We start from the raw sequence: 24245 nt of genomic DNA on the forward strand, positions 1-24245 counted from the left end.
CGGTCCGACAGCTGGTAGACGGTGGCAAATACACCTGCCCAAATAAGAGATTGGTGCGCGAGACCAAAGCCTCTCCTACCTTTCTGGGCCCCTCTGTTTACTTCCCCCGTGCCATAAATCGCGACCTCTTTAAATAACAAGGTGAATGGGCCCCATTTTGGCCGGTCTCGTGCCCCCCCACAAACTTATCCAGGACGGAAAAGTTTTGTTGTTTGCTTGCGATAATAAAATTGGCCATCTCGTGTGCTGACAGGCACACTAACATAATAATAGTATCAAAATAATTGTAGAATATCGTGACATACCTCGAAATGTATTGTCCGAGACGGTCCTTTGGCTATTAAGAGATTAAGGCCCGGTGTCCCATGGGGTATTAGCGAATTACCGTTTACGGTTGTTTGTCACAGTTTCGACCATTGTTCGGGGCCGATTTTTCGCCATATTGTTACATTTTGGCCTAAATTGGGGTTTGCTACAGCCCCCGGAAACCCCTACTTGATAATACACATTCAAGGAATCTCAAAGGTTCTCGAATAAATGTTTGTAATTTGAAAGAGACTTTGTTAAAGTATGGATTTTAGTAGATTATGCGAAGAGACTAGCTATAATACTATTTGTAAACTAAGCCAAGGACCAAAACATTGTAAATAATTTAGTTTAGAAGGTGTTGCCTGTAAAGGTCAGTTGCACTATGGATCATTACCGTTGTCACCTCGTCTGTCAGTCACGTTTCATTTGCACCTAATATTTTCTAATAAACAGTGGTTATTAAATTACAATAAGTTTTATATGAGTCACAAACCCACCAGAACTTAGATAAAAAGCCTCATTCATCCAATAATTGTCCTAAGAGATTTTGCTTCATTTACAAGTCTCCAAGGAGATTCTATTAATTTTGTCTTGTCCAGAATAAGGCAAATCGTCTGTTACCAGGAGAAAAAGGATGGTTACCATCAGAGAACTTTTTACAATCTATGCTCATCCAAGTGTGGTCAGACTTTTTTTTGATTATAAACTTCATCATCAGAAAATTCTGAAGATTCTAGGTTTGTGCAAAATTAATTTTTATTATAGAAAAGTTACGTTTACCATTTTTCTAGTCTACAGTGATTGTGTGTGTTTGTTATTTTTCACATTTTTTTTTAGTAAGTTTGTGATTTTTTTGTATTGTGGCAAACCATTTTCAAATTAGGTTTGGTTCCTGTCAAATTTCTTAACTTCCAAAATGATTTATTTTTCCAACTGTTCTATTTACTCAAAAGCCATCTTCAGGAAGTCCAATACAGACCAAATTTCTTTTACTCCAGATATTTTTTTCTCATCTTTGTGAATGGTTTTCCGGGTATATTCTTCCATTTGCAGAACGTGTGGTAGGACCATCTTCATCATTCTCTGAACATGTAGATGCATTTTATTATAATGTAATTGTCTGTTGTCGAATTGGTATCTTTAGTAGACTTTTTATGTTTTAGACTTTTTAAAAAACATTTTTAATTCATGTTTTTGACAATTTACGTCTTGTTCACGTCAAAACCGAGGGGTGATTTGCTGAGTAAAATTTTGTACACTAATTTCATTCAGTCTTCTCCTTCAAGCAAAACTGTATCTAAAGACAACGTCGAGGTCAAATATAATACATTTTTTTAGTGTTTTGAGTATCATATCCTTATGAATTATGTTTGGTAAACCTCATCTTGAGAAAAGCTTATGTCTTATCATCGAAATTTGTATCCAAGATAGAAAATTTCGATCATAATTTTTGCTTCACTTCAATCAAGTAAATTAGCATTAATAATTAGTTGATTCATTGGTGTGTATGAACAATTGGTCCATTTTCCATGCAAAAATTGCAGACGCTGTCTTCCACACACATCAGACAATGTAAACACATTTCTTTATAAGCTTTTGTAGGCAAAACTGAACGGTTGTAGATGATTGACGAGTTCATATTAAAAGAGTTTTACTAGTTGTTCCTTAACCATTTCTCGCCGAATTTTAACCTACCTAAGCATCGTATTCACTTTAGGCACTGATCAGGAAACTGCGAAGGCCAGTAGGATTATCTAAATTAGCTGCAAAGAAGCGAATTCTATCAGTTATTCTTCGTTTGTTGGCCATTGTGTGGGAAAGCAGTCACATTTAAATCGGTGCAGTGCAATTACCGTTCGCCACCTAATTGATGCCTTTTACCTCTAATTGATACTGCGCAGCGTCGATCTTATTATCATTGTTGTTATATTGCAACAATTGTGCCGAAAGCCAAATCGGTGGCTTAATTAATTATTTAGACGATTTACCTTTTACAGTTAAACCGTTACCGATCTGAGTTATGCCAATAATGTCCCAGACAGAAGTTAAACTCGAACAATGTGTATAAATTTTAATTTAGAACGCCGGAACTCTGTTCTTAATTATTGTGAAATTGTTATTTTGTTAATATAGTAATAGTTGGATATTTGTAGGTCAACAATCTGTAATTAAAAAAAGTGCTTAACTGGATTCAAACTATCATTATTAAGAAAGAGGAATTATTAAGAATTTGAAAAAAAAGTCAGGACAGTTATTTAAAGTTTTTTTTTGTAATTTACTACAAAATTGTTTGCCTTAAAGTTGGTTTAGTTTTCTTCTATAACTAAACAAGGTAATAAATCAAAACGTTAAATACATGGAAAATGCATCTGATAATTAACTTATTGAAATAAAAAAAACATTTAATAATATGACTACACCCATGCAGTTTTAAATTATTTACTTTTCAGTTAGGATAGCTCGTTAGAAACACGCCAATATAGCTAAAAAAAAGGACAACTACATGATTAACTCATCAACACAGACATGTTGATAGTCAGTAAAAATACATAATAGAGAACATGTTTTATTTATATTCAGGGTCAGATTAACTGCATCCAAACCTTGACCTTTTTGCATACATCCGTATTAATCAAATCCTAGACTAATAATATAAAATAGATATAAAGTATTTTCTGTCTGGAAATTATACCAGTCATATCTGTGGAAGTGTTGACAGGTAATCTAGGTATTTGAGAGGTACTAGCATCACTTTTTGTCTTGTTACTTCTTAAAGAGGCTCGTAAGGGCAAAACCTTTAAGCAATCTTGTAGAGGATAAAATTTTCTACCACTTTTCTTATTGACACTAATTACTCAAATAAGGGAGCTATGCTCAGTCGAAATGGAATTAGTTAAAAAAACCTTGTAACTAGTTACCTGAAATATTTTACAAATTCAACTTAATCTAAATGTAATTAGTTTAGACTGTGTTATTTAGCACCTGATCTGTCACATTCAAACCTCAATTTAGCTTAAGTTGTATTACGGTATTAGTCACTCGGTATTTCAAAAACAAAACATTTAAACAAATCTTTAGCTTACCATCCTCTAGTTTTGTTACCAGAATTTGTTAGATCGTCATTTGTAACTTGATTTTGACAGTTTTGACATTTTCTAAATTACAATTTAAACCCCTTACGCTTCGTAGTTTATAGCTATCACTTAAGCACAACATGGCTTTTCGAGAAAGTAAACCAAACATCCTGTATATAAGGTTTTATCTAGCATTCAACTTACTTTTAGATTATCTGATAAAATAAAAGTAGGAAAGTAATCTATTTGACTATAATACAAAATTGCACGCAAACGAGTTTCAAACAAAAAATGTGTCTTGTGTAGAGGGACAAATGACCCAGATTTGTTCCCCCCCCTGTTTTATTGACGTAAAAAAGAGCCAATCAGCTTTAATCCAGGCATAACAGGCGCCATTTAATGACTCTGATTGGATGATTACTTTTATCTGAAAGTCGCATTCCAGAATTCTAAGCTCAACTGGAAAATATTATTATATGAGTGACTCCCTAAAATCCGTTTAGTAGTTAAAAATAGACACCAGATAACCTGGTGACCTCCTGAATTTGTCACCGTTTCCTGTTTTTAAGGGGAAGACGATTTTTCCTGCCGCTACCTGAACATATGCGATGCAACTGCACGCCAACTTCTGCCTTATTTCGGATCGTTCTTAAGTTTTATAGCGTAAAATTAATAAGCAGAAATTGCTACGCCCAGACTGACGTAATGGGATCTTAGATCCACGCGTCCCATATGCTACAGGCAGGTGGGCCAACCCCCGTTGTCTCGAGATAACTAGATACCGATAGTGTTTCTGTTTAAGCATTTTTCAACCCTCGGTATAGTTGAGTGATTCATTCAGATATCGACTTTTTTTACCATCCAGGGTATTATTTTGAATGTTTGATACCTTTTGGTACAGAGTTTTTGCGTAACATGGACGTTGAACCGTTTCATTCAGCCTCATGGGACACTCTGTATATTTTTTCTAATCTAATTTTATAACCTCAACTCTTTAATTTACTTGTCAGCTTCCTCCTTCCAGGAAATCTATGAAATGCAAATAGCAGCACAATAAACTAGTTTTAATTATCCACCAAAATATACAGAGTGTCTCAAATTGTATGCGACAGCAAGTATACGGGTGGTTTACTGTCAGGAATGCTGAAGTTTTTAAAAACAAAAGGCTGGTATTGCCATTTTTTCCTTATCGCAAAAATGTACAAAATTGTTTTTACTCTTCATAAGTGCAGTAACTATAATTAATTGAACCTTAAAGTAGGTAACAAAAAATGTTGTTATGGATCAATCTACACGCTTCTAAGATTGACTATTTTACAGTAGGACAGTAGTTCTAATATCCTTATTAACTAACCAGTTAGTTAGTATGATATTAACGATCTTTATTAGAGGTTTTTAATAATACAAAAACATTTTAGAAAAAACTTGGAAATTAAAAATGAAAAACCTTGGAGAGGGGTCACATAATTCTACATTGAGCTCAAATTTGGAACAGTTGTGGGAGATTTAATATACCAATCTTTCAGTGTACCTATTCCAAACAGTACAGAAATATAATAGAAACTCTTCCTCTTCATAACTAACATTCCTTAGTTAATTCGACCTCAAGCAGGAATTTCTTCCAAGAAGTTTGACTCTCAGTATTTGTAGATTCAGACACTTTTTCCTCAAATCTATTGATCAACGGATCACAGTATGTTATTTAATCATGTGCTTCCTGGACACCCTTTAGCTTTTGTTGAAAACTTTTCTATATTGTCCTATCTTAAATTTAAAACCTTATCATTTTGCATTAACCGGAGGTAACATGTGATCAACTGACAAATTACGACACATTATTTTGGAAAAGGTTAAAACCACCCATATTTGCCCTCCATTTAACATTTTCTGATAATTCAATTTCTCCAATCAAGAAATCAAAGGTACTTTAAATATCCTTACAAGGAAGTAAAAATGTACAGGATCATGGTTTCTGCCCTTAAGTTTCTTGAAGAATTTCTATAGAAAATAGTTCCTATTTAAAGGTCCACTCTACCCTGTACAAACTATTCCAAGTAATCTACGTAAGAAAACAAGTTGTTCTAAAGAAGCTTTCAAAAACAGATCATTATACTTGAGTCGAATATCCTTTGGAATGCAGTTAAAAAAGCTTATTATACCCTCTAACTCACTGTAGAGTACTGCTTCCACAATAAATCCATCCATTGGCGGCAGTACCAAAAAAGACAGCCTAATTCGTTGATCTAATGTAAAAGCACGTACGAATAGGGCTTTTAAATGGCTTCCACTAAATAATATCTTTTCACCTATTTCGTAAAGTATTTATTGTCGTCAGGGTGGTTAAATTTTTTTTTTTTTGTATTACTGTCGTCTCAGGTGAGAGAAGCCTTTTGATGATTTTGCCCACCCCGGACGTGCCGTTTCATCCCCGTCTGCTATTTGAACGCAACGGTTCAATTGCTTTGGGATACAAGTTTCTGCAGGTTCCCAACGATTAAACAAAACCCAACTTTCAATATGACAATTCGAAATGCGGTTTCGGAAGAAAATCAAAATTTGCGGTGTAAAGCGCAAGGTGGGCGCAACGGGGCGTGCCGCCCATTTTCACCTGCGCCACTGCGTTCCGGTCTGGCAAACGTCTATGATTTTTCTTTGGATCGATAAGTCGGATTTTTAATTGCCACAAACGGGAGCATAGTACACACCACACTTGTATACACAAAAAATTTAAAGTTTAGTTCACGGAATATCGCGTGTTTTAGGCCGCGTCTAATAAAAATTTATGGGCGACGTTCGCCCCAAATTTACCCCCGGAATTATGTATTTAGCGGGGGCGAAACCAAGAAAAAAACGATTGCCGAGTAGGTGAATGAATATTCAATTTGATTATGCAAGATAATCGATGTTTAAGTGTTTCTGGGTGTAATTCCAGGCCACTTAAGGGCCATGACCCATTACATGTGAACTGGAAGCGAAAAATGCTTTTCTCACAAAAGCTAATTATTAATTTTGAACACTTTACTCAGTTTTTGAAAAATTGGAGTGTTTCATTTAGTAAAAAAATTCACGTAAATACTGTATTACTGTTTTGAGCAATAAACGCCTTGATCCAATTCTACTGCATTCTTGCTATTCATATAAAAATCTTTCCCACGTTTTCCACATAAAAAATTTTGCATATCATTCCGTAGTTTACCTATTTGCTTCTTGAAGATTGTTAATCTTATTATTCTTCGGTTTTCATTACCTACTCCAAATCACTTAAAAAATGTTTTTTTTTTTATGTATATAACAGTTGAAGTTAATATACCTAAATGTGCTAATATTTGTTTTAACTTGCCAGAAGCCTCTAAGAAGGTCCTGAGCTGTCATAGAATTTTTCTAAATTAGCCAGAAGCCTCTAAGAAGGTCCTGAGCTGTCATAGAATTTTTCTAAATTAGCCAGAAGCCTCTAAGGAGCTTCTTGTGCCTAAGAATTTTTTTAAATGGCCAGTAGCATCTAAGAAAGTTCTAAGCTGCCTCAGAATGTTTTTAATTTGCCAAATACCTCTAAGAAGGTCCTGAGCTGTCCTAGAATTTTTCTAAATTTGCCAGAAGCCTCTAAGGAGCTTCTTAAGTGTCTAAGAATTTTTTTAAATGGCCAGAAGCATCTAAGAAAGTTCTGAGCTGCCTCAGAATGTTTTTAATTTGCCAGAAGCCTCTAAGAAGGTCCTACGCTGTCCTAGAATTTTTCTAAAATTGCCAGAAGCCTCTAAGAAGGTCCTGAGCTGTCCTAGAATTTTTCTAAAATTGCCAGAAGCCTCTAAGAAGGTCCTGAGCTGTCCTAGAATTTTTCTAAATTTGCCAGAAGCCTCTAAGAAGGTCCTGAGCTGTCATAAAATTTTTCTAAATTTGCCAGAAGCTTCTAAGGAGGTCCTAAATGTGCGGAAAAAATGCTACCACAAACTTTCGAGGTTTAAATATGACCCAACCCAAGTTGGTCAGTAAGTTTGCACGATTTTTTACTGGAAAGATTGATAATAATACATTTACCCCAGAGAACAAACTTTTCTCCAAAATTAAAAAATATCTTCCAGATTTGGTCTTACGGTCAACTTGCAGTGCTGTATTAATTCTTTAAAAACGGTAAATTTAAAACTCCATTTTCATTATCAAACTGAAAGTTCTTCAGTTGTATCATCGAATACGGTCCTGAAACTGACTAGTGAGTTACAGGAATTTCTAAAGTGACATGGAATATTTAAGCATATTTTTATACTGATTGTAAAGGAAATTTGGAGAGATTACTGCCCTAAAAGTGCCAGTAGGCAACAGGTCAGTACTACGGAAAATCTTAATTCCTGAAACTTACCTAGAATTAATGCAGATGGAACATTTTATGGGAAATCAAATGTGAAAAAAAGTGAATATAATACATTCGCAAGATAAATAAACTGCGGGACGTCCAAAAAGTGCAAACACCACACAATAAAAGCGACCCTACCAACCGAAAACATTATTTCGTCCCAACGAAAATTAATCCTTTAAAGGAGGCTTTAATCAACCGCGTTCCCCTAATTTGGCTGTCACTGTCAATTGACGCATGCACCAATTATCCAGCCATGAAAACCATTAATACCGTAATGCGATTTACCCCCTGGAAACTACCCCTAGTCCGACAATCCGGTGCACAATATACTAATACCCTTACAAATGGCATTATTCCTCCCTCTCTTTTGCATCTGGTTAAGTATACGATGCAAATTCTCTGTCATTACACAACCATTTAAGGTCGTTTTGTTACAGTAGTAACTAATGATATTTCATTAGGTCTTTCAGGAAATTTAGGTTTGCATGACCGTTACAAGATTTAAGTTATTCATAGGTAAGGCTATTACCGTGGACTGATTTTTTTATTAAGAGAGCTAATTTTTGCCCATGACTTATGCAGACTGCTTTAGTTCAAGGACCTTTCATTAGAGAGAAAAAACGCCATTATACCACGTTTCCGGTTATTATTACCGGCTGAATCAGATCGATAAAAGACCGGCCTAAAGGAATCTAAAGAATGTCATTTCCAGCCCTGATTTGTCTGGTGGAATAGAAATTTTGACCGGAAAGTGCGTAAGAACGTAAAGTATGTACCTATACCAGGAACCTGCCAGTGCAAAGACGTCCCGCGGGGCTTTTATGTCCTTTCATCCTTTAAAAGGATCCTTGTCACGGCGATTCGAAACGTACCGACAGTTCATTGAGAACCAAATATTCACACACTGTTGTATAAATATTTTCTTAAATTTGTGGGAAAAAGAGTTGCAGATTAAACTAAGAAATGGGCCACCAAAAACTAACGCTGAAAAACCAGGTGGTTTGCCAGACTGCGAGCTGGTAATGCCCTTTGACCTTGATTCGAGATCGGCAGCTGCCGACCACCCTTGACACGTGCGGTTTATCCCCATTCCTTAAGTGCTTCCCACTTTACCCAACAACTTTAGACAATAAACCATAAGGAAGAAAATCGCCTTCTTTTTAGCTTGGGAACAAAAAAAAAAACTCGATAGGACTCAGGTCTGGTGTGCCAGGCGGCCGGCGCGTGCCCCCGCGTCTCTATACGGCTTCCTGGGCTTAAACTGATCGGAAATTACCGGGAACTCTTCGCGATAGTAATCGCAACAGTGCGGTTCTTTAACCTGAAAGGTAATTGGATGAATATCGTTGATTATTTGCGCAAACGGTCCCGAAGGGACCAGCAAACACGTGGTGCTAATAACGCGGTAGCAGGAAAACATTTGGGGGTTTGAAAAACTATTTATTTTGACGGGCGACACCCTCTGATTTATTGGTGTCAAGTGACTGGAAGTGGTTGTCAAATCTGGCCGAGTTCCTTGCTGAGTGAATGCATATTTGTCTCCCATGTTTAAACTGAAGAAATGTGGAACTGTCTAGAAAATTGCATAATTGTTTTTTTAAATTTTTGGCTTAGTGGGCAGTGAGGTTCTGTTTTTTGTTTATCAATCCCAATCCTCTGACCGGTTTCTAGGCTACAGGGCTTAATAACCAAAGAAGAAAACCTTCATTCCAGTATAGTCAACTAAATGTCAGAAATGATAGTTGTTGTGCAACATCTGCTAACTCTATGAGCTAGAAAGTACCGGTTAGTTTTCTTTCTCTATTTTTTTGACTACTAGTCTAGGCTGTTCCTAGATTTGGAAACGCCATTTGTACTTTCTAACTCATGGAGTTGAGTACAGATGTCATCAGATGTTGCACAACAACTATAATTAATAGCCAGTTTCATTCTAAATTAGAAAATCAGGAGCTGCAGTTTAAAATAGTAGTTTTCCTAACAAGTGTGCAAAGTAAGTCTTGTACGCACCAGACTAGTGCGGACAAGACACTTTGCACAAGAGTTAGGAACAATATTTTTTGAGTAAAATAATATCATTCTTTGACTCAAATGCCAAGTTTACCAATAACCATGAGTACCATGATTAAATAACTTCTAAAAAATTCCTAAATTCTAGCCATGTAACTTGAGAATTAAAGGATAATGTATGCAATTACATTAATAAATTTTGATAATGAATAAAAACCGATTATCACGTCTCCTGACGAAAAATGTGGAAATTAACAGAATTTAAAAGAAATGATTATTGTTTCAAGACTTCATGACGAGAATCTTTATATGATTTTCTATTTCAATTCACTCGTTATTTAGTTAGAAGGTATCTTTAGAAAATATGATAGACTATTGTTTTTGTTTATGTATTTTTCATGTGCCGTTAATCATTCTTAATTATTATTTTTCCTGAAAATTGTAATAACGGGTACATATAATTATATGATAGTTTTGCAAGTTTGCAATCTAAAGTTATTTGCCGTTTGTTATCTCATTAGTTTACCATCGTTATCGTATGTTTGATTAATACTTTTAGTATAACCCCATAAACTAAAGAGTAATAAACTAAATTTAAAATTGTCGAGCAAGCAAGATTATCAGCAAATATGGTGTTCTTGGACTTTTCAAAAGGTTTTGATTGCGTCAAACTAGAGAAGACTAAGACTTAAGACTAAGAAGTGATCACTTTATTTTAATTCACCGTACTGGATCGTTATTCGTACTTTTGATATTGCTTTCTCTGTGCTTTAGCCAGTTTAGTAAACTTCTTTGGTTTAGAGATAAGTTTCAAACTTGACTTGCCAGTCTTTTAAGTTTACTGAGGTTATGTACTGTTCGATTATACTCCCATCCTTTTTTAGCTGCCTTAATTTTTAACTCTTATCTCAGCAACCATTTTCAGGATGTTTATAATTAGTGAGACTTTGATCATTACCTCTGAAATACTATGCCGATGATACAACCATTATTAACAGAACCTTTGGGTAGAAGCTGAGCACAGAACATGTTCTTTGCAGCTCACAATCTCTTTTTAAATGTGAATACAACTTTAAAGTAACATTTTTTTGCTGTTAGGCATTGCCTAAATTCATACAGGGTGTTCCGTAAAAAATGCGCCAAAAAGTAAGATTAGATTCTAGACGTCAAAATATTAGGATTCCACCAAACTCTTCGATATACAGGGTGCCAAAGTTTTTCTTTATTTTTAAAATTTATTTAATAATTATTGTAAATATCATCGTAGATACATGAAATTTTGATACTGGGGGGTTTTTGATGTCGTTTTGCGTCAGCTGATAGAAGGCGCTAGTTACGCGTGATTGTGATGTTATTTTCAGTCAAAACTTTTTTATAGGACGTCCTAGCAGAATTTAGAGTAACGCATTCGATAGATCGGTTATTTTTACGAAGAAAAGCATATTTGAATTCGATAGAACGAGCCAATTCGGTGATATTCGACATTTAACAATTTGTAAACCTAATGGATGGGAAGCTGATTAAATACGAGTACATCACGCAAAATCTATCAATAAGTAATATTTTTTCAGACCTGAAGACAATAAGAATTGCGTTAGTAGAAGTAGAAATAGAAGTTAGTAGAATAAGTTATAGAAATAAAGCAAAACTTTGACACCCTGTATATCGAAGAAGAGCAACATTTTATTGTCTACTCTAAACTGTCTTTGACGTCTAGAATTTCACTTGCTTGCTGTATAATAATACTAACTTATTGTCTGGTAAACTATGTTTGTACTTGTCTGTCCTGTAAAATCTACGATACATGTCTTCTCTATCTTTTTTTGAAAGCTCTTCAAGTAATCTTTAACATTTCCTCTTAAACTTGTAGAGTACATATTCCCTATCCAATATCCAATAGTTTCAAATTTATTATAACCATCTTAGACCAAAATGGGAAGGTATAAATGAATAATCAATGTATTGGACTTTTTGTCTATTTCAAGAAGCTGCAATTTTGCCTACCATTAACGTTGATGGTAAAAGGTGCAGATAACAAGACTAATAATCTTTGTCATTAAAGAGAATAAATGACATTTCGATTATTTCCAGAAATTTGACTTAGAGAAACAGAGAGATTAGCTGATCTCTAGCAATAGGGAGGATAGCAATTTTAGAAACTAATAACGATCTTTTTGTTATACTATGACCGGAGTTTGTTTCCATAGACCTTAGTCAACCAGTAAATTCCTTAATAATAAACACTTTGACATGATCAGGAATTAGTCAATATCTCACTAATTTGATAACATCCTCACTTGAAGATCATTTGGTATATTTTTTTAGACTACTATGGTGATTGGTTATATACGTTTATTTATAGCTACTTGTTAAAACTGATTGACTCATAAATGCTGCATATGATGAAGTAATCGACTAATAAAAGTGCGAAAACCCCATAGTTGTCGCAATAAGAAATCCGCAATGAAGTAACACTTAAAAAATCAAAATTCCAGTGATGATTGTTGCAATTTTAAGCACTGACATGGATTGTTACTAATCGTTTGTTGATTTTCATTAAAATCGTGTGTTCACCTGATAGACCGGAGGTGAAGGTGCTGTGACATTACCTAAAAACAATATTTATTGAAGTTGGTCATGTTCTGTCACCTTTTAGTCATGCCAGGTGTAGGGTCTCCCCACTTGAAAAAAATCCCTGGTCACTAATCACCACCACCTAATCCTGATAATGCCCCCAACCGTCCCCTCCTTCTTTTCTTGAACAGGTAATTCTCTCAGGTGTTCGGATCGTTTCGGTCTCGTTCGACTTCATGTTAGTCGCGAGACAGCAGCCTGCGATGTTGGCCGTATGTCGGTTTTTCGTATCGTAGTACGTCAACTGGTTTCGTCCGACTCTGTTTTCCCCCAGTTTTCCCAGCCTCCCTCTTGACAACACCAATCGCGTCCGCGAAAACTTTACCAGTCCGTCCCGTCCACCCGATCCGAATCTGGTCGATTTTTTTCCATTAAAACTTCAACAGCGGATCGTTTTGTATGGGGGGTGTTTGATATTTCGGGGTGTTTTTGTGAACGATGTTACAGTTTATGACTTTAGTGTTACGACACTGCGACAACGAGGATTTCAGGAAGAAATGCAGGAATTTGACGTAATTTAAATGGCGATGCCCCGTGAAAAGGAATACATAAGGCCTTTTGGACCACGTATGTAGACGATCTTTGTGTGGGTGGTCAGTTTGAGTTTAGTTTGTGTGTGTTCTTTTAATAATGTCTCTTGTAGTTAGACGAGACAAATTCTTTTAGAATTTTTGGGTGTTTGGTTGTTGCCTTAAAAAATTATTATTATTATTGATGAAGTTGTTTATGACACTGCTTTTAACAGAATGATTATTATTGCTTACTTTCTCCTGCTTCAAGAGCGTATAGTCTAAATTTTGTTCCAACTAAAATCTGTACTAACTAATAGCTGAAAGCTTACGCAATCAAAGAACATTTTAAAAGAATGTTTATTTTTTTATCTCCGATTTGCCTAAATACATTAAAATTTGATTTAAACGCACATTTGATCGTTAATATTCTAATTTGGACAAGTCAGAAACATAAAGTGCTACATGTACTTAATAATAGCCCACCTACAGAGTCACTGTCCAAGTTCTTCTGCACACATTCACGACACTCAAGATGCCGTTTTATACTCATCGACTAAATGAGTTGTAAAGTATGTTGAAATTGCTTATTACGATCATTTTATGGGAACTAGCTGTAGGATTACGTGTACATGATACATTTAGGTAGCAGCACCGTCATTGTTCCCCCAAACTATAGAAAAAAACCGATTGAAAGACCAAGAACGCAAATACCAACACACTCTATTGTTGGAGATATCATATTCAATTTTTAGGAATTCGAAATGGTTTGTGTTTTCCCATTTGATTCTGTAGGTAATTCGGAGCAACGTTTTCACTATTTCCATAGACGATTTAGCAATCAGTAATACAACTCGTAAATACCGGATGAGATTAAGTGAAATATTTCCGTAAAATAGTATTAAATTATCTGCATATTTACTCAAGTGGTTTGAATTTGTAGCTAGATTACGAGTAATATAGTAATCAACCAATGGTTTCAGAAATTCAAATTATTTTACATTTTCAAGATTCAGAAAAAATGACTCAAAACCATATTTGGCTATAGTAAAATTGAATGAGAATTTCAAAAAATTGCTTAAAACTGTCATTTTCTCACTCCAAGTGAGTTTTACAGGCAATTTTGTGTATCACTGTCCTTTCAAACTGTGTTTCTGGCAGTGGAAAATTTGACATTGCTTTTCTCCCTGACTGTACCAAATTTTGTAGTCTATTTTCAGGTTATTGAATAGGAAATTTAATGAGGATTCCAAAAATGTGCTTAAAACTGTCATTTTCTCACTTCAAGTAGGTTTGACAATTTTGTCCCTGACTGTCCTTTCAAACTGTCTTTCTGGCAGTTGAAACTTTCACACCATTTTTTTCCTTGATTCTACCAAATTGTGTAGTCTATTTTCAGGTTTTTGAATAGGAAATTTAATGAGAATTTCAAAAATGTGCTTAAAACTGTCATTTTCTTACTGCAAGTGGGTTATACAGGCGATTTTGTCCTTCACTGTCTTTTCTAACTGTGTTTCTGGCAGTGGAAAATTTGACGTTGTTTTTCTCCCTGACTGTACCAAAGTTTGTAGTGTTTTTTCAAATTATGCGATAGGAAATTTAAAAAATAATCCAAAAATGTCCTTAAAACTGTCATTTTCTCACTTCAAGTAGGTTTGACAATTTTGTCCCTGACTGTCCTTTCAAACTGTGTTTCTGGCAGTTGAAACTTTCACACCATTTTTCTCCTGGACTCTACCAAATTGTGTAGTCTATTTTCAGGTTATTGAATAGGAAATTTGATGAGAATTTCAAAAATGTGCTTAAAACTGTCATTTTCTCACTCCAAGTGAGTTTTACAGGCAATTTTGTGTATCACTGTCCTTTCAAACTGAGTTTCTGGCAGTGGAAAATTTGACATTTCTTCTCTCCCTGATTGTACCAAATTTTCTAACCTATGTTCAGGTTATTGAAAAGGAAATTTAATGAAGATTCCAAAAATATGCTTAAAACTGTCAATTTCTCACTCCAAGTGAGTTTTATAGGCAATTTTGAGCATCACTGTCCTTCAAACTGCGTTTCTGGCAGTTCAAATTTTGACACCGCTTTTCTCGCTGACTTTTTCAGGTTATTGGATAGGAAATTTAATGAGCTGCTTTACAAAGATTCTAGGTTGTCAAAACTGTATTTTGGATAACTAGATTTTCTATGGTCTTTTACAGAAAGGTCTTGTCCAGATATTTTAGTTGTATTGTCTTATTTTAGTGTCTAAACAAAGTCTTCTTTAAATACTTTTTAGTAGGATTATAGTTAATCCAATATCGTCTAATGAAAGGTTTTGTCTAGATATTTTAGTGTTATTGTCTCATTCTAGTGTCTAGTAGACAAAGTCTTCTTGTTAAATAGTTCATCACTCAAAATCTTGTCTAGGACTATAAACTTCAAGATCTAAAATTGTATTCAGCCTTCTCCAGAATGTTTTAAGTCCCATAAGACATTACTGAAGTGTCTTTGATTTCTTCAGCTAACTTTTAGGACCCATTGATTACTATTTGGGTTAGGTTAATTCATGTATATGTCTAAATCACCTTAGATAATTTTTAGAGAAAACTCTTGATCTCCTCAAAATCTTGTCTTTAAATCGAAAAATGCCCTACTACCTTCCAGGGTTGGTAAGGTCCTGAAAATTTGGTGGTTTGGAGCTTTTCAAGGACTCCTTTGTTGTTATGATTGTAGTATTTTTAAATGAGAATTTACTTTACCAGCTGAACTTATAATCAGCTAACCAAACCAAATGAGACTAGACTAAGTAACTGCAATATTTCAACTTGCATTTGAAAGCTTCCAACATAATTATTGTTATTATTGTTGTGTAACACTTCTATACCATTGCAATACAATCTCAAAACAATATCGGTTAGTAAAGTTTACTTCATTTTACAAAGTCTCGCGGACAATATGCAGGATGATAGATCCTAACGCTATTATCTGTTCTAATGAAACTGGACTTTCATCACAATAATCGGCGAATAGGAATAACAAGTCTCGACCAGAACGGCACTCGGTTCGCGTGTTTTAGCAAAGAAAAAACCGAGGTGCATTAAACTTTGCAAGACATAAATGGATAAAGTATATGGGAACTGAAGCGTTTAGGCTTTGAACAAAGTTACGTGCGAACTGTGGCCAAGATCGCGGCCGATAATTTTTTCCTACAGATTTGCATTAATATTACGCTTCTATGTCTGTGCATTCTTTTAACCAAAACACACACACTGAAATTACGGAACGACCGAGTCAATTTCTCTTGCTGGAATTTGGTGATTTGTCACTTTTACGCCCTCGTGCATATTGAATGGAGATTAAGGAGGGTGAAAGTGAATAAGGAACTAACGATGACGATGCCAAAGAAATTCATTTTAGAGATTATGACGAGGAAAATGTTTCCTTTGCCAAAATTGCTTTAATCTCCCAATATATTATCTGACAGGCAGTCATAATTAAAGGTCTAGAAAACTAGAGTATTTTAGACACCCGTTATAATATTTGCATCTAGATCCACAATTAGATTTGAAATTAGTTTCAAAATCAATCATTTTTTAATGGTTGCTCAACAATTTAATTGGGTTTAATGACTGAAACAAATTAGTAAAGCAAGTGACTTAACACTGGACAAGGGCAGTTAACTTTCTAATTATTTGTATTTTTTTTGTTGTTTTAATTCAGTGGAAAGTGGTAACATTTTTAAATATAAGTTTTATTGCTCTGTAACAGACTCCTGCAACGTTATTCCATTTGAACTAAAGTTGCAGTCAAATTTGTATGAATGAAACAACTGCGGTAAATTACTGTGGCTCTTAGTATTCTTGAAAATATCAGTTTTCGTTAAAACTCAGGTTTCTTCACTATAACAATACATATAAATCAGGAGTTTTCCTAAATATTTATCTAACCCTGACCAAATATACAAATTTAAACAGTTCTAGCTATGGTTATTTTTATTATAGTATTAGGGCTGGGCTCAATTATTGATATTCTGGCAATTTGATTGGCAGAAGAGATCCCTGACTGTCTTTAATTGTTTTTCTTTTCACCTTTGATTAATTTAAAAAATACTGTTGTTTTTCTTGAATTCAGATCAATGGAAAATTAAAAAAGTTCATTCTCCAACTCAAAAAACATTAAATGTGATGATGATTTCTGAATTGAGTTGTTTTCACTATAGCAACTCGGATTGAAAAAACTACTTTAATCCAAGCTGAAACGATTTGCTCTAATTCAACTGGAATGTGTGTATAATCCAATTTTAATGTTAATTATCTTTTGTAATATGTTATTCATATTTACGATGCGTTCCTTCCTCAAAAAGAACCAAATGCACCGTTGATTTTTCTTGGTAAAATTGCATACATATTTATAAAGCATTCGCGTAGACCCAGACGTACAATATGTATGCTGGACCCTGTATGTCTGGCGAATAATGTTTCCATAAAGATTACGTTTGTTTATTAATAATAAGTGTCAAATAATGTAAATTGAATAGTTGTTGAAGGTTGTGCTGTTATTTGTTTAGTTTTACGTTTTAAGCAACAATAATTGTGACTTCAATGTCGTTGTTGGTACCATTGTTAGCACCTACTACTGTTGCAATCCTAGTAGTTTATTAACACAATCACCCACTGCAATTGGGTTCTTGGTATACTGCCGCCCCACAGCTTCTAATGGTCGGCGTATCATGTTTTTTTTTTAATAATTTTCTCCAAGGATTCAAAATAGCATACAGTTAAAAGCTTAGACGAGCGACCGCCATAAACACTGTTTAGTACCATATTTTAGTACCGCGACGAATCGAAAATAAGAGAAATGGGCGCCGTGAAAAGGTGCGCGCCGATGGGCCAAGGCTATGGGAAAACAACTGACGGTCGGCAGGTTCAAACGCACAGACACGTACTACAAACGAAACCGGTGCACCGGAGTACCACTCTCGGTACCACTTCATAAACCGGAGTGCGGTTTGCGCATTTACGTATATGTAACGTGTATATGGGGCCGTTTTCTTGGAGGTCAATCCGGGTTAATTTCAGACTGGAATTGGGGGGGTACCACAACAATGAGTACCATTCAGTTGTATAGCGTGTGTGGCGTTCATTAGTCTAGCAAATAATTATAACTTCCTTAATTAAGATTACTACAGAGTGGTCCACACACATTTTTGATTTCACATCCAAGAACCAAATATTCAAATCTTAAAATATATTTACAGTCAGTTGACCGCATACAGGGTGTCTGGAGGAGGATGGAAAAATGGTAGAAAAAAGAATTCAGTTATGGTCTGGTGGTGTTCTAATACAGCAAATATAATTTCTGTCATATGGAATATCAAAATTTGGACCAAAAACACTATATTTAACTGCACAAGCACCTGTCAATGTTAAAATCATTGTGTGATGTAAAGTATTGTCCTGATATTGATTTTGATTTGATTTTTTCCAGAATGCTAAAATTGCTTTTTTTGAAGAAGAAACTAGTTATTAGTTAACCAAAATTAATTTATAATTGAACTCATGATGATCAAATTATTTGACAAGTATTTTTGTTTGCAGAGGCGCACGTGATGGGCAATCGGCCCTGGGAGGGAGCGCGGGGCCTCTCGTTCCCGCGCAGCCTTCTGGCCCCCCTAGCAACTCCGTTCTACCGTTTCCTAGCCAGATTTTCCGGTAAGTCTTAACCTGGAATCGATAAACCTTACCTTAGGTTCGTGATTGAACGGTAAAAACAGCTCTTATGTAGTATAAAGTGCCGCAGTGGCGCAACGATTAACTCGCAGCCCCCCCCACATGCAGGATGCATCTAATTACGAGTATATTTGCCGTGTTATTAGTAGTGATGAGCGATACCGTGATATTTAAATCACAACGTTAATTGTTACCGTTATATTTTGATATCAGTGATTTAATAGTGTGACGTGATCACGACATTCAAGCATTCACGATTTCGGCTACAAGAAATAAAGATCATCTTCCAGCCATAGCTCGATGTACGTGCTGTTAATAAGGCGCGATGTCGCTTGCGGTTCGTGTTAAGTCTTACGATGGTATTCGATAATCGACTTTATAGCAAAAACCGCGTTTTAGTAAGTCGCAACTTTGAGATGGGAACTTGGAAAAATCAGAAAACTGTAATCGTAATCACGTTATTCACGTCACGCTTTTGCGATACTTTTGGTAGCAGTCGTGATCAGTGATTTCTAAATATCAGTGATTAAATCACAGTTCGTTATATTTCGCTCATCACTAGTTATTAGACTGTTTGGCGTCCAGGACCAGTTTTTTGTTGAAGCTTTCTCCCGTCATGCGTGCCACCCAGACTTAAGTCCTCGTGAGTTTTTCTTGACGCGTTGAAATGACACATAAATAAAATCGCAATTACCGCATAACGCCGTAAAATTATCTTGCACTTTATTGCGATCGTAATTAAAATACAGACGTTTCCCACGTTTTAATTGCCGATTGTTTTTTTTTCTTGGCTAAAAGTCGCCATTTTTTGCTTCACCCGTGCAGGCACGTAAATTATCAATTTCCCATCTAAGCTTTCCATGCTGCCTGGTTATCGTTTAAGGATTTCCTTGTGCCTTATACAGATTGGCCGCAAAAAGTGCTCGTATATGAATGTGATGCGTGCAATGCAGGTGCTTGTGGAATACATTGAAGATTATTTTAGCTCAAACGAAAATAGCCCCAGACGCGACCCGATGAATGAGACAAGTCTAAAAGCGTCAATGAATGTCCCTCGTTCACTTTTTCGTACTACTTCTTAAAAAACCTGAACAACAACGGTCACGCCACTGCACAATTAGCTTGGGAGCCCATGAAGTACTGTCTAAGTAGCAGTCGTCTAATTATGGGAACTCACCCATGAATATGGGCTATTGGGGCATACAATGGCAAAAAATTAGTCCCAAATAGGCACCAGCGGCCGTTATGTTCATTAAAACAGTCGCACGAGCGTATACCCTTTACTATAACCAATTAGGAACGCCCTTAATTGGTCTTGTTGATGTTGGTTAGTGTGAAGGACTCGGAAATGATTTCTTAATTTTGCTGAAAGTTGTAAGCCATTAAGATGACAGAAAAGTTTATCTTTAGGCGACAAGGTGGAGCCCAGTTTCGTCAATATTGGCTTAAATGAGACACTTGTTTTACGTTAAAATGTTACAGCACCAAGCCCTAGTTCAGCTTTCAAATAATAATTCAGTCCCAGATTTACTGTACTTAATGTTTGATTTAGACTTTAGATCGAAAAATTCAATATTTTGCGTTCTGCTATATTTGTGTACGTAATTATTCCAACAAACACGTTAACTTAGGGATGTAAACTAACCATGTCTGGGCACTTAATTATCTGATTTGACGTCATTGCGCCACCTGTCTGGTATATTTACGCAATATCTTCCGTCCGCCAATGTTCATCATTTCCCAGAAAAAAAAACCAACAGCATTAGTCAAGTCAGCTACATCTACCATCAAAATTCGATAAGTCAACCCACTTGCACATCACGTAATCGACTTTTAAGCGAGAAATTAAGACGACAGCCGAATTTTTGCGGGTGGGATTATTCATCAAAGGCGGAATTCTGCAGGTCTCGGTGGGTGGCGACCATCTTCGACCAGTCCACCTCGCCGAAGGCAAGGTCGCCTTCTGGAGATGACCGGCGTGATTCGCGCCTACCACGGTGGCTTTTTCAAGTAGCTGTGAAAAGTATTCGCTTCCTCGATTTTGTTTTCGTTTACTACTGCATTATAGTTTTTTCATAATTTTGAAAAACAGATCTTTTAGAGTATCATTCTTCACTGCTCAGCTCATCATTGAGAATTGACATCATCTTGTATTTACGCAATCCAATAACCTGTTTCATCAATAATAATTACTTCATGGAGTTTAATGAGAGTGAATATTACACTAAATGTGGAAATTATTTGTAGATTAGTGATCTTTTGTCAAAAATCGTATTCTGAAGGTTCCAAGTACCTTAGCTACCAATATATTTTTAAGTGAAGTGATTACTATTACGACAGACAAACCAACTAAGACAGTATTTTAAATATTCCAAAGTTCCAAATAGTGCTCAAGCGAAAGGAATATGTCTTGCAAATGTCACTCCAGAATGTCCTGCCTTGAAGTAAATGTCCTCATCATGCTCGAACTGTTCTAGTAACTACAGCTTGATGGTTTTTGGCAAGAACGTCAATGGTAAGTGAAACAGACCCAAGAGAGTGAAAAAGGTTTTTTGAATTTTGTGACCAATGGCCGGGTTATCAATACCATAAAATAAAAAAATCGTTAATACGAAGATATGGGCGGAAGAATTTAAGGAGGAGGAAGCAGCAGGTTTTGACAGAATCCTGGACAGAAGATGAACTCCAAATACAGAAAAGTTATACAAGATGAACTAGTGTTATAGTAACATTAAGATTTCTGGCTACTGCTGTTTCATTAAAATGTTACATAAGAATTGAAAATGCAACCATTTTAGGGATTTCTTCACAACCATTGGTTGTTGTGCACTGTATTAATTTTCAAAAAGAGAAAGAAAAATTCAATACAAAACGTTTTTTGACATTTATATCGACTTTTGTCTAACGGAAAACTATTACGCAGTGGCGTTATCACTTCGATCTCATCTAGCATGTGACATTACAATAGCGAACATTGGTCAGTTTAATATTCAGAATATTAAATCCGGCATACTTGGTGACAGGAAGACATTACTATTCAGTACTAGAGCGAGTTTCCATTTTTGGATATGCATTTGAACCGTTCGCAGCAAATTACGCAAAATTGCGTATTTCCTCTCAAACATTTAAGGAAACATTCGTTAAAGTCAAGATTAGGTAATTTCGTAGTGGGTGTTTGTTAATGATTGACCTTAATCTTGCCTTCTTTAAACATTGAACAGTCTGGCACGTGATTGTTAAAAAAAACAAAATAACCGACGATCCTAATCTTTCGTTCCATTGAAATCCTGGCGTAGTTATGTATTACAAGTGCAGGAAAATGAATGTACCACGAGCACGATATTTCCTTTTCCCATTTTCCAGTCCAGGAGAATTAACATTCAGATCGGCTTCGTTAATAAACTGTGATGCAATATTGCTTAGTAAGTTTTTTTTTAGGCAAGGCCGTAGGAAATAGATTCGCCTAAATCGGTCACTGATCCGGCTGTCTGATTCATTTCGCCATTGTTTGACACACTTATTTAGATGTTCGTTGTTTTGTTAATGGCTTTTAACGTTTTGCATAATGATTTTTAAACAGTCATTCATGGAATATGGAATGTTGGCATGTCTTGGCGTGTTTTGTATATTGAATGAATTTCTTAAAAGTTAACTAATATTCAGCTAAGAGATTTAGCATCAATTTGTTTATAAACCTGTATATTTTGTTAATACTCTCGACCGGTGTTGAGCAGAAAATAAATACTCTTTCATGTTAGAGATTCACACTGTATAACATATAAACCACGGTCCATAGAAATATCAAATAATCTTTATGGTTTATATTAAAGATAGCTTTATGGTTTGACAGTTTCCACTTTAATAAGTAACTAGACTAAACGACTTATGCAAGGAGTTCTTGTTTTAGATTTTTATGAAAAAAAATGACTACATTATTTACACAATGTCCCAAATAGAGAGTCAAACATCACAAATGTCAGTGTCCTGTCCATGAAGCATTAATGTTGCTGACTTTGTTTTCACTGAAATGTTTTTTACAGTTTTATAGGGCAAAATGGACAGTTTTTAGTTTAATCACAACCTAAGCAACGTCAATCGAACATCACAACAGTACAAATTCTGTTCATAAAGCTGACAAACTTTAGTAATATATTTGATACTTCCATGGTATTATAAAGCAAATTTAGCAGTTTTTACTTTACGTATAAACTAAATAACGTTTTAAACAGGCCATCGAACCGCACATCTGTGTAAATCCTGCCCATAGAGCCATCAAACATTATCAATGAGTTTGGTAATGCTTTTGAGTTCATTGAAATATTTTTATGGTTTTCTGGAGCAAATTTGACAGTTTTCAGCTTAATTACAACACTAAAGTAGATATCTATCAAACTTTAATCATTATTTGGTTTTTACTTTACTATAGTTTCGTGTTATTTTAGCAGTTTCCATTTCAAGTGCAAAATAAATAAAGTCTCAAATAGACCATCGAACATTATTAATGAGTTTGGTAATGCTTTTGATTTCAGTGAAATGTCTTTTGTAGTTTCGTGGTTTAATGGAGGAAATTTGACAGTTTTCACTTTAATTACAAATCAAGCAAAATTCAAAATCACATCACAGTAAAAATTCTGACCATAGAACTACCAGACATAATTCAGATATTTTTTATTTTTATGGTATTATGGAGTAAACTATTAAGATTGTGAAAGTTCAGTCCATAGAGTTATGCAATAGATTATTCGCACTGATTTTGTAGCATTTAAAGTTGTAAAACTTCATGGGATTAATTGTGCAGCAGCTGAAATTTGTGAAAAACTGTATGAGTAGTGAAAATACATACATTGAGTTAAACCTTCTAATGATTTAGCTTGAGCAGCAAAAACCGAATATTGAAGTTGTAAATGCTAAACTGTAAATTTGATAACAGAGCAATATTCCATGGGTAATCAGATTAACCCGAATATTATTACTAAGATTTGTTTAAACATCACAGGAGCTATGAGAACAACACCGAGTGCGGAAATGGAATTATTTACTGGTCTGACCCCTCTGGATCTGTACGTTAAGGAGGTTGCGTTAATGTTACGATTGCGCACGGCTGGTGTAAACCTCGCAGTAGGATCAGGTCAATTGAGGCTAAGCCTATGGCGAGAAGCATTTCCTGCGCTGCCTCTGCTGTAGGCATGAAAATGAACCCAGATTTGTGTTTAACAAACCCTACAAAATAACGCTCAGGATGTGGAGTTTACTCTAGGTCACTAAGCCTAAGGATTCAGTGGGGAATGGGAAAAAATACCAGCGTGGTTCAAACGGAATTGGCTGGTATCTCAATCGCCACGAAAGAACTAACCAGAAAACGTATTTCTGGCAAAAACATAATAATCTGCACGGACAGTAGACAAGCCCTATTAGCTCTGCACCTAGAGTGCCACCAAGATTTAGCTAACGCCTCGGTAGATAACAATATTATCCTGAGATAGGTTAAAGAGCACGATAGGAGCAAAGGTAATCGTATTGCCGACTCTTTAGCCAGGGAAGCGGCTGGACTAACAATTTTAGGACCCAGTGACACCTACGGCCTGATGACTACGACAATTGCGGAACTAGCCAATCGCTACACCCATGCTCAATCCCTAAAGAGATGGGATCG

The 24245-nt window shown here is 35.5% G+C and overlaps 1 protein-coding gene across 3 annotated transcripts in view; it reads left to right on the forward strand.

Moving 5' to 3' along the window:
* The window catches only part of LOC145734565 (uncharacterized), a 67642-nt gene that overhangs the window by 11005 nt on the left and 32392 nt on the right, over positions 1-24245 (forward strand). For 2 of the 3 annotated variants that reach the window (XM_081988038.1, XM_081988039.1), the window contains exon 3: positions 18461-18574. In XM_081988038.1, coding sequence (XP_081844164.1) covers positions 18461-18574 — 114 coding nt within the window. Of the gene's footprint in view, positions 1-12552; positions 12940-18460; positions 18575-24245 lie in introns of those variants that run through there. The other variant, XM_081988037.1, reaches the window with a different exon arrangement.

This window comes from Ips typographus, linkage group LG10 (assembly GCF_016097725.1).
Source record: "Ips typographus isolate SLU linkage group LG10, UJ_Ityp_2.0, whole genome shotgun sequence".
NCBI classification, from domain to species: Eukaryota; Metazoa; Arthropoda; class Insecta; order Coleoptera; family Curculionidae; genus Ips; species Ips typographus.